Consider the following 12,310-nt stretch of genomic DNA (forward strand, 5'->3'; position numbering starts at 1 on the left):
TTTTGAAGTTTGAAAAAATTGTAATAATTAAATAAAATGATATGAGATGATTTGTAAAAACAAACCAAGCTAGTCGTAATTAATCTTTATTCTAAATCTATATATTATGAAAAGCTCGAGTACTTATAAGTCGGTGTGGAATATACACACTGCATACTACTAATGTGCAAGGATTTAATTTATAAAATATATGTATTTAAATCTTATAAATCAAATCGTGTCACAATATCAATAATGTGAATGATGTATTTTCCATACCGACTTGTGAATATAATGAATTATATATTATATATATTACACCTTTTTGGCATGCAACTAATTTGGATGCAAATTAGCTCGGGACCCGACATTAGGTAGACTGTTTGTTGAACCCCATTATAGGTTTTGATCACAGTTTGTGTATTATATTGATCAACAGTCACACCGTATGGTATAAGCAATAATATTGAATGTTTTATCCTAAACAATGATCATGACCACAAAATAATTAAATCCTTTAATTTCTTGTTGAAGGAAGTAAGGAAAAATCATTTGCTAAGACAAGTGGTGTGCAATAATTATAAGCTTCATTTATAAGATCAGAAGAGCATCGAATAAGCATCCTTCCATGCAGAGATAATGAAGACAATTTCATAGCTGTATGTAAGTGGCGTTTACATGAAGGAATTGCATGTAGGTAGGAAAGGAGCAATTAGGTATATGGAAATTAATTATTTTCCGTGGCTACTAATTTTGGTAATGTACATTAAGCAGATTAGAAATTAGTATATAATTATATAAATTATGCTTTCCTATTAATTAATATCATTGTTCTTACCAAATATGAGTTTGTGATCAATACATCTGCTTGACACTAAAGTGTTGATTTTTTGCATATATATGTTAATATTACTACAAGAAAATTATTTATTTATTGTTAGTTATTTTTTACGAAAATTAATAATTATTTTCTGTCAAAATAAGTCTATTTTCGTCATAAATAGTTATTTTGAGTCCTTTATGCATGATTGTATAAGTTGTAGTACGTTATATATAAGGCAAACCATGCTAACTCAACAGTCAACATGACTGGTAGATGTTACCAGCTGATCAAAGTCAGGAAGGCGCGCAGCTAGGGTGATGTCCCCGCATGCCATGCATGCATGCATGCATGCATGCGCAGCTCCACCACCTAAAACACCACGCACGCTCCAGTTCTACGTACATGATGATGAGCATGTGAGACGCCACACGTATCGTACGTTAATGCAGTCACAAAGACTCTTTAATTGCTAGCTGCAGCTAGCAGCTCCATATATACCCTTCATCGACGTGTGGAATATTATGAAATTGATCACTTCAGATCGGTTTCTGCCCATTATACGTACACTAAAGTTCATTTCCTAAATTGAATCAAAGCTAGTCTTTGCGATCTTAGTCAAAGGCTAAACAAAATTGGGACCAGGTTTTGGCGCCATTTTTTTTATATAAATTTGTCTTACTTTGTAGTGAGCAATTGCATGCATGCCTGGGTCCTCTCAACCCCCACTACTATATTTATCCTGATTATGTATCCCAGCAAATATTTATCTTGGTTTAAAAACAAATGGTCAATTATCATATATGCTTGTCAAAATGGGAGACATGATAAAAAGAAAATCCCAAAATCTTCAGTTTTATTATTCTCGAGTCGTACTTATTGAGATGACACATTTGATTTTGTTTAGATAGTAAAAGTGTTTGATCTCATTTTATCGTTATAATTTTTTTAAATTTTCATATAAAATGTAATAAATATTTTAATTTTTTCAAATCTTAAAATAATAATAATATTAAAAAATAATATTTTAACAATATTTTATTATTCAACTTTTAACTTTCATCTAAAACTATATATTCTTATCTCTCTATCTAAACCGCACTTACATTGCAGTAAATCTAAGGAGAAATTTTTAATACCTTTCACAATCCTTAACAAAAATTATAAATTTACCTTTTAGTCAGTAATCACAAACCCTGACTCTGCCCAGCAATGGAATTGTGAAGCCCTTTTATTATATATTTTGAGAAAGTGCTAAATTCTTAAATTAATTCTATAAAAATAAATTTATAAATTAATACTCGTCAGATTAATTTTAAATATTTTAAAATCCGACCTATAATAAGGAAGAATTTCACTTTATTACAGCAGGGCATCCTTCTGAACCATAACCCAAAAAAAAAAAAAAAAAATGAAAAATGAAGAAAAGGGGTAAGAGTATCCAAAGGCAAATGTGGGCCACGAGGAAAAAGCTTTCAGTTGAGTTACCTCCACAAAGGCACCGGCTGTCAAATGTCTTGCCCTGAAGAAAGTTGCAATAAAGACTGAAGAGTGAAGAGGACCAAATAGCAGTAAATTTGGTGACACCATGAGCTTTTTCTGGTGTCTCTCAAGTCTTAAGTGGCATAAATGCTCTGTAAATCCACGTACTTCTGCTGTACCTGCGACACAAACTTTTGCTAGGTTTTCTTTTTCTTTTTCTTTTTAAACAAGCATATTATATATATAAAAAAAGCTACACAATTTTTTATTATTTACACAACTTACACATATCACACTTTTTTTTTTAATTTTAATTTTTTTATCAAATATTTAATATATAAATAATAAATAGAAGCATTGAATTAGTTTAAAAAGAATAAACTCAAAAAAAAAATTAAAATTTAAAAATATAATATGTAGAGGTTGAAAAGGTTGTGTAGCATTACTCTATATATATTTAATGATTACAGGATATAACAGTCAACAGGATGAGAGGTCCTAACATTCATTTTATCTCCCTCACTCATCCATACACAACCTCTAAAATTACCCACATTTTTATGAATAATGTATTCAAACTCCATGGCATGCCATCCTCAATTGATCCTAAGTTCACTAGCACTTTTTGAAAGTAGTTGTTCAGGCTTCAATGAACTTCCTTGCAGCTCAGTTCGGCTTATCATCCACAATTAAATAGCCCAACTGAGATTGTCAGCAAAAGTGTAGAACAATATTTGCCAAGTTTTGCAAGGGATAAGCCTTGAGATTGAGCCAAATGGGTGTCCTTGGCCGAATATAGTACAATACCAATATCCATTCCTCAACTCAACTCACCCCCTTTGAGTCAGTTTACGACTATCCACCACCAAGAATCCTACCCTATTGCCCTGGCACAACCCAAGTCCAAGCTGTTGTAAATAGTTTACTTACTAAACACAGCATAAACCAAAAGATGGCAATGTGGACTGATACCAAGGTAAGGTCGTGTACCCTTTTGTTTTCTTACGACATGGAGGAAACGAAGCCCAAGTTTCAATTGGATCCTTCATGTTTTGAAAGAGAGTCAAGCCCGGCCTCCAGAGTCGCCAGTTTTCTGCAAGACCGAATTGAAACTACTTTTGAAGTGGAGTGGATAAGGATAATAAAGGGATACAACTGAGACTTTACTGAAAAAAAAAAAAATTACAAGAGAGGGCAAGGTCCTCAGTACGGACACTGTTGTCCACTTCAAGTCTTCAACGATCTTTGAACCAGGCAAGAATAACACGCATACAATAAAATGGATCGGCACCCGTTGTAGAATGTATTCCATAAAAGAGGAAGCTGACTGCAAACCAGAAATATGTAAAGAGAAATGACTGTGTATATGACCTTCTCCACCAGCATTGGTTTCTCTTATGCATATATAAAATCACATTTTTTTAAAATTTATTTTATATATCAAGGAAAACTCTCACGTTAAATTATGTATATTTGAGCTAAATAATAATAAAACATTATTATTTTATTATTATTTATTTTTTTCTATTATTTTATTTATTTTGTAATTAGCACCTCTCTATCATTTAGCATCTACTAGAATTTTTATTTTCTAAAATCCTATCCGTTGGTGGAGAGAGAGAAGGGGAGGAGAGAGAAAAATAATAATAAAATAAAAATTGGAATGAACAGTAAATCTTTAAATTTGTAAAAATAATGTTCATAGCTATACAATTTTTTAGATATATATAATCCAATGCAACCCAATTTAAGATCATATTATACTAATATATGTAGATGCATAATTCAATATTAGTGCTCTTTAGGGGATCTTCTTGTTAGCACTCTGATCAACCTCTAGTAGAAATGAGAGAATGTCCTGAATAGTGAGAAATAACTAAACCAAACACCTACTTCAAAATTTACACATTTCAAAATAAATAATTAAGCTTTCAAAACAAATAGTGGTTTCACGTGATATTAGATCAATAGTCCTAAATTAAAGTTATGATTCTATACTCTATCTTATATTTTTTTGGTCTTCATATACTCTATCTTATTTATTAAATAGTCCACGTGGTGATTTCATAACCATCAAGAGATCTTCAAAATACGCGGCAGGAAAATTGCAAAGAAACAAGTACGATGCAAGTTCATCGTGAAACTTAATAGAGTTTTCATGGAGTATGAGACGAAATCATTGATCGCTGGGACCTTTATCAAATGCCTACTAATTCCATTCATTGCAGTATAATCCATGCTTGTGTCTAATTTTCGTTCATAATGCAAACCAATCTGTCAAACATGCATAAAAAAGATGAGAATTAGAAAGATGCTCTATAAATATCATGTGTGTTTGAATGTTGAAATGAGTTGAGTTGAGTTAAGTTGAGATGATAAAATATTGTTAAAATATTATTTTTTAATGTTATTATTATTTTGAGATTTGAAAAAGATGAATTATTTATTATATTTTGTGTTAGAATTTAAAAAAATTGTAATAATGAGTTGAGATAAAACTCACCCGACTCAGATGGGCCATATTGTGTAGGCTTCCACTAAAATGAATGACAAGCCCAAGACAAGACTCCAACGCACCGAAGAAAGGCAACATATGGGGTTACTCTTACGTATTCTACAGGCTACCGCCATAGGAAAATGGGCCTAATTATTGGGCCCACAAAAACTCAAGACATTTTGCACATGATCCTCAATTACCTTAGAAGGTTGAGGACGCTCCTGGAAGCCTTCAACATCTGAAAATACATCAAATTATTCAAACGGACAATAAAAGGGGTAGACGAGACCTCAATAAGAAATGAATCCGTTATAAAGTAAGAGAGACATACGCTAGTTTTCGAAAATCTCTCGTCTCATTATTATAATTTTTTAAAATTCACACAAAATAAAATAAACAATTTAATATTTTCAAATCAAAAAATAAAAATAATATTAAAAAATATATTTTAATAATATTTTATTCAACTTTTTAACTTTAATCTCATATCATCTTTGAAAACAAATAAGAACTTTCAGACGTGAAATTGGTAGTAGGTGTAAGAGAGAGAAAGAGAGGGAGGTGACTTAGGAGAGGTTTGGATTCAGAGATGAGTTGAGATGGGTTGAGATGGTTTGTGAATAGTAGAATAAAAGTTAAATTATTTATTATATTTGGTATGGGAATTTAAAAAAGTTGTTTTGGAATTTGAAAAAATTGAATTGTTTATTATATTTTATGTGAAAATTTGAGAAAGTTGTAATGATGAATTGAGATGAGTTGAGGTGGGTTTTGAATCCAAACCTCTCCTTAAAACAAAAATCCAAACTACACAAATAAGAAGAAGAGAACCTCGTTGTCATACAAAAAGCTGGGTGGTGGCCTTCACATTCGGGAGATGGGGCTCGGGTTGGGCCAAGACAATCTAGGTTTTTACCTGTCCACCTGATCGAATATATATATATATATATATATTAAAAAAATAAATTCTCTCCAAAACGACGTTGTTTTGTCTAGTGTTTTGTTTTAAAACACTCATCCCCCGTTGCCTCTCTCCCTCTCTCTCTCTCTCATTTGTTTCATCCCGTTCGGTCGTCGTTGCAATCTCTCTCCCTCTCGTTGTCGCACCCTAGCCTCATGTATATATATCTCTTTCTATAAGCTCTTTCTCTCGCCGTGGGAGGTGGGCGGACAACCTTGGGAGCCAATCTACCCTTAACATCTGAACAGGAGCACTTGTCTATGAGAGTGGAGCAAAGGTCCGAGGGCCCAACTTGCCACCCATGCAGGGACAGGGCTGAGGGCTACATGCCCGAGAGGTGCAGTTAGCACCCCTAGTCATACACTTGGGAGTTTTTAGTTGAGTCGTGGCGCACGGTTTAGCTCTACTTGCAACGATGTAGAGCCAATGGTTACTGCACAAGTGTGATTGAGGTTATGTTTGGATGTTGAAGTGAGTTGAGTTGAGTTAAGTTGAGATGATAAAATATTGTTAGAATATTATTTTTTAATATTATTATTATTTTGGGATTTGAAAAAGTTGAATTGTTTATTATATTTTGTATTGGAATTTGAAAAAGTTGTAATGATGAATTGAGATGAGTTGAGATGAGTTTAGTAACCAAACTCACCCTGAATTGGTGACATGGTAACATACTTGAGTATTAACAGTTGACTCAACAAAGTTTGGCTAAAGAATTCACTTTTATAAATTTAACTAGTCACATTTCAACAATCCAAAATAACAAACTTTCTAAATCTATCACTATTCTATTAAAATATTGATTTTGACATTTTCATTTATTTTAATTCTAATTGTAATTTGAATATTTATTCGTGATTAAAAAAATACACATTAATTTTCTAATGTTCATATTATTCTTAATATATTTAATTCTCTAACGGTTTTTTTTACAATGGTTGTATTCTTTTTACTGATATATTTTTTCAATGGTCATATTTTTCCAACAGTCATATATTCACAACAAATATATTTTTCTATAGTATTTTTGCGCGGAAGGAACAATAGGTAACGAGAAGATAATTGTTTATGGAGAAAATAATACTTAGCTAGCCCCTTTGGTCAGTGAATAAATATTGGACTAAAATTACTGTTCATTTATTGAGTCTATTATCGTGAATTTTTGTGCAACCTAACTAGGTTGAGTCCACTACTAATGCTTTAAGGTCCTAAACATGTTAGTTTTGAAAAAAACAACGTTGTAAAATTGGTTAAATTGATTCGAGGGTGGAATAAGGTAAAAGAAAAAGAGTGTAATTGCGAGTAAAATAAAAATGCATCATCTTATTACTTAATACTTAGTGCCTTATAATTAAAGTCACTTACATAATCATTAATTTGAATGATAAGATGAGTATTGGGCATTTATATATCTGCTAGTAATTATTTGTAAAGATTTATATATCTAGTAATTACTTTTTAATGTTTTTGAGGTGTTTAGTTTTATATAATAAAAAAAATGCTTGATTTATAAAAATAATTTACAAAATAAAATTTACAAATTTATAATCTCTCTCCTTCCCCCTGCTTTTTCCCAACCTATAACTATAACATAAATTTGTATATATTACTACTAAAACATTATTTGTTTTCAAATCCAAAACATCAAAGACAAATAAAATTAAAATGAATTTAAATAAAGTTTAACAATTACTCGATAATTGGATAAAAATTATGCAATAATAGTATCTATTCTATTTTTTTTTATAAAAATTATTCTCATCAGCTACTATTCACTATTCTACATTTCACACCTTATATTTTATGGAAAATACATTTACATTTTATAAAAAAATTATAAATATAAAATATAAGAAAGAATAGTGACTAATAGATATATTTTATGGAAAATACATTTACATTTTATAAAAAAATTATAAATATAAAATATAAGAAAGAATAGTGACTAATAGATAGGATTCATTTTTTTTTATCCTAACGGTTGCCCCAACTCCTCCTCTCTTAACAATCACTGGTCGGCACAAAAAATCTACTCAAGCTTAAGTGTTTTTAATAGCTATTTTCTTATTTTTGATGCTATTTTAGCGGTAGAATAGATTGTAGCGAGTTTTTTCATCTTTTTAATTGGATTGGCTTGTTTTTTGAGCTTTGAAAAAAAAGGAGGAAAATAAAAAAAATTTCGGGTTGAGTTGGTCGAATCGGTTGGATTATGAGGTTAAATGAATATATATTATTGACATAAGCTTTAAATTCGTAGATTTACATTTTTACGTTAATATTTTGACATGATATTATCGTTAATTTTCTTTTTTAATGGACAATCGAAATAATTAAAATACCCATAGGACTTCCGAAAGGACACAAATTCCTCTCTTCCACAGTTCCACTTTGGCGTTGCCAGTTGGAGTCCAGCCCAGCAGGGAGGACATGTCCTCCCGCAGTCTCACGTTTCGAACCCCATAAGACAGAACAAAAAGGAAGTGCCAAAGAAGAGGCTGAGCCAGATCTTTTAGAGAGAAAAGTTAGAGCGAGAGAGAGATAGGGAGAGATCTAAAACAGAGATCTTTCTCCCTTCTTTTCCTGAAGCCAAAGTAGTGTTGTTTGGATTGGAGGGGGATGGCTGGGTACAGAGCTGAAGACGACTATGACTACCTCTTCAAGGTGGTTCTGATCGGGGACTCGGGTGTGGGCAAGTCCAACTTGCTTTCCAGGTTCACTCGTAACGAGTTCAGTCTCGAGTCCAAGTCCACCATCGGGGTCGAGTTCGCCACTCGGAGCTTAAATGTGGATGGAAAAGTTATCAAGGCCCAAATTTGGGACACCGCTGGCCAAGAAAGGTGCGGGTCTCTTTGTCTATCATTCTGGTTTTTACGATCTGGGTCTTTCTTACGTTTTCATTTGGAGTTTTTTGTGCGTTTTGGGTGCTGGAAAAACTGGGAAACTAAAGGGAAAAATTAGTTTTATATGTTTTTGGCTCTATTGTTTTAAATGAAAATCGCATGCTAATCAGAAAACAACTGTATCGGTTGGTTGAGTAGTGGGTTTAGTTTCTTTGGGTTCTAGATCTCACTGGTTGAGTAATGGGGATACGTTTACTAGATCTCACTCGGTTTGAATTGGCTAACTTGTACCCAAACGAGTACTTTGTTGGGGATTTGACGTTGGAGATTTGTTTAGTAGATTCACTTTGCTGGCAAATAATCGAGTAGCATGGTAGATCAAACTTAGATTTGTCGCGTGCAACGGTAGATCCTGGTATCCTGAACCTTGTTATATAACATTATGTGTAACTTATACAATTTCTATGAAAAAAACCTGAAAATGGGACAGAAATGATGAGTAATGTTCGAACTTGTAATGTGGGCTGGTGCGAATTTGCTTCCTGTTGGACGCGGATTTCCTTGTGCACAACAGTGCTAGATTTCACTGTTTGGAGGTGTTGCACTCTTCATTTTGGGGGGCTGTTTTTGTGTGAAAAATGCTGAAGACTGTTCTTCGATATTCGTAATTTATAGTAGTGTATAATTTATCTATCCATTTAGAAAACTATAAATGTTTTTTTAAATGTAATAAAACCACATATGTTTATAATATCTTTTCTCTTGATTCATAATCTTTTCTGTTCTAGTGTTTGTTCTTTCCCTTGCCTTCTTGTTTTCTTCAATTTACCTGATGCTGTGCATTGTTACTAGTGTACGTTAACTTTACTCATCCTGTCTCTATGAAGTTACTTCTAATTTATCATGAACTTCTTCGTTTTCTTCTACCCTATCATTAATAGGTTGGGTGGTTTGTAGCTATTTATGTTAGAGGCATTCACCCTTTGAATGCTTTTTGTGTGGGCATGGTCCTGATTTACCATCTATTAAAAAAAACCATGACTAGGCTTATATTTTCTTGATAATCTTCGTGTATACACACACACACATATATATTATCACCATTTATCAATGGCATGGTACTCTTGAAGCACTTATCTAGATCTTTTTGGCCTTATATTTTTGGTCCACTTGCTCTCTCTCTCTCTCTCTCTCTGGGTATGAACACGCATACATGCATGTGTGTCCCCAGACTTTGGTTGATGATATTAATAGTCCAGTTTCCTCATGTCCATTGGTTTGGACCGATTCCTTCTATTGTACTTCAAAAATGTATGTTCTTTGTGACATATGGTAACACTTTTGTTTCCAATACTCTCATCGCCTTTATATGCATCCATGTGTCATTGCCCTTGAATTTTGGGGTGCTGGAATCGGTTTTTATCTTTTTCCTCTCCAGTTGTTGGAAAGTTGAATCTCCCATGTATATTCCTTCTCCAAGTATTCGAAATGTACTTGATCAGGTTACTTGTATCCTTTTCAAGTTCCTCTTTTTATCCCCATCTTTCCTGTAATGAGCTATTTGTGTGGCATTTCAGTTTAATTTTACTTTATTCCGAGGGTGCGGTGCACAGGACCAGGGTTTACACTGTAGGGTTGGGTCCGAAGGGCTCTGCCTTGGAGGTTCCCCGACATTAAAAAAAAAAAAAAAAAATTACTTTACATGAACCTGGAATTTGGAAAGCAATTTCTTAGCTCTCTCTCTCTCATGCCCGGGCATATGTGTTAGTTCATTGTCATCGTGGTTTATCTGCATTCTTAATATAATATAGTTGGAGGGTATTGGTGGTGTTGTTTTTCCTTTAATACACATTTGTTTTTAGTAACAGAGCTGTGATAATCAGATAATAGTAGGTTAACGGTTACTTCACCAGACACTTATGGAATGGCGGTGATCGATGATTATAATGTATATTAGATTTTGTTAATTTTTCTAGCAAAAATCCATATGTTGGTTAAAATTATTAGATTTAGTTTGATACCATCTAATTTTGGGTACAGGCACTATTGGAAAGAAAGTTTCACATAAGTTCAATGCTCCCTTTTTAGAAAAGTATATGTTCCTTATTTGTGCATATCCATGCATCTTTTTCTCAATGTCTGTATCTTGAGCTTGAAGAGATGCACCAATTGCAGTTGTGCAAGACTATGCAAGTGTTCTATATGTTATTTCAACAAAATACTATAGTTTCAGGTAAAAATTGTATTTTTTCCTTATGGCCTGAAATACCACTGGAGTGAGTCTAGTTCCCTTGTTTTATATTCAATAGAACCCATGATTTTGTAATGTACTTTTTATGGCTTAGTTGCTATTTTTGGAGCATGATATACGATATTTCAGTACTTGTACTATAGCTTCACAGTAAAAATGGTATTTTCGCCTTACATCCTGAAATGACACTGATGGAGTGCTCATTTTCTCTTTGCTTGAACCCATGATTTGAAATGTCCTTTGTATGTCTTATTTGATCTTTTAGGAGCATGGTAATGATTTTTACCTATAAAAAAAAAATAAAATTGTGATCGAGTTTTAATATTCCCAGCTTTGAAGGTTTTTATTGCAGTTGCCTTTGTCTGCCCAAATCCTTTTAATTGTCTGACCTTGTTTTGTATCGAGTTTTAGGTACCGGGCCATAACCAGTGCTTACTACCGTGGAGCAGTTGGCGCGCTGCTTGTTTATGATGTCACTAGGCATTCCACATTTGAAAATGTTGAGAGATGGTTGAGGGAGTTGAGAGATCACACAGATCCAAACATTGTGGTCATGCTCATTGGTAACAAATCGGATCTTCGTCACCTCGTGGCAGTCTCAACTGAGGATGGGAAATCTTTTGCCGAAAAGGAGGCCCTCTTTTTTATGGAAACTTCTGCTTTGGAAGCAACCAACGTGGACCAAGCATTTGCTGAAGTTCTAACCCAGATATACCATACCGTAAGCAAGAAGGCCATAGAGGCAGGAGATGATGCAACAAATTCAGCTGTTCCTTCCAAAGGAGAGAAAATTGATGTCAGTAGAGATGTTTCTGCTGTGAAGAAAGGTGGCTGCTGTTCCACCTAGAGTTTTAATTTGTGTGGATGTGGCTGGTTTGTTTTGCTGCATCTTCTTCTACGTATACTTTGGTCGTGTAAAATTTTTTCAGAGATGCCTGCAGTAGGAGATAGGCCCGATATGTTCTCATTTGACTTTCAATTTTTTTTTCTTGGTGAAGACTGAAATTCTTTAGCTGAGAACTTGTGTAGGAACTGGGTATTATTACCTTTATTGCTTTCAACTGGGCACTGAACCGACCGATGCAAACCAAGAAAGAAAAACAAAAAAAAGCAAACAAACAAACAAAAAGACAAAGGGCTGAACTAGATGGGCTCAAATTCGCACCAAATATTTGTTGAGATTCAATCCATGCAGGTGACTCTTTGTACTTCACTTTGGTTAACTGTTAACCATTATGGTTAAGGTATCATGATCCCGAAGAATCTTGGAGCCTATGATGGAAGAGAGATAAATGATATAGAGCTTAGATAGTAATTCAAGGAAATCTCAGTCCATGATTAAGCCAGCATTTGTTATGCCATTTTAGGGCCAAAATGGATGAGGAAGAAAATCGTTAAGGCTCATTTGGATTTAGAAAGTGTTTTATTTTATCTCGTCATTATAATTTTTTTAAATTCTCACATAAAATATGATAAACAA

At 33.3% G+C, this 12,310-nt stretch overlaps 1 protein-coding gene across 1 annotated transcript; it reads left to right on the forward strand.

Moving 5' to 3' along the window:
* The first annotated feature begins 8,106 nt into the window (after window positions 1-8,106).
* Window positions 8,107-11,898, forward strand: LOC109013185 (ras-related protein RABA1d-like). The gene is made up of 2 exons (XM_018995175.2): window positions 8,107-8,576; window positions 11,242-11,898. Exons 1-2 carry the CDS (start codon window positions 8,356-8,358, stop codon window positions 11,675-11,677), a joined length of 657 nt encoding a protein of 218 aa, XP_018850720.1. The 5' UTR covers window positions 8,107-8,355; the 3' UTR covers window positions 11,678-11,898.
* The last annotated feature ends 412 nt before the right edge of the window (window positions 11,899-12,310 follow it).

The sequence above is a fragment of the Juglans regia genome, chromosome 4, assembly GCF_001411555.2.
Source record: "Juglans regia cultivar Chandler chromosome 4, Walnut 2.0, whole genome shotgun sequence".
NCBI lineage: Eukaryota > Viridiplantae > Streptophyta > Magnoliopsida > Fagales > Juglandaceae > Juglans > Juglans regia.

Coding starts and splice junctions, on each gene's coding strand:
- LOC109013185 (XM_018995175.2), top strand. CDS start 8,356: ATGGCTGGGTACAGAGCTGAAGACGACTATGACTACCTCTTCAAGGTG. Junction 8,577..11,241: donor GACACCGCTGGCCAAGAAAG/GTGCGGGTCTCT, acceptor ATCGAGTTTTAG/GTACCGGGCCATAACCAGTG.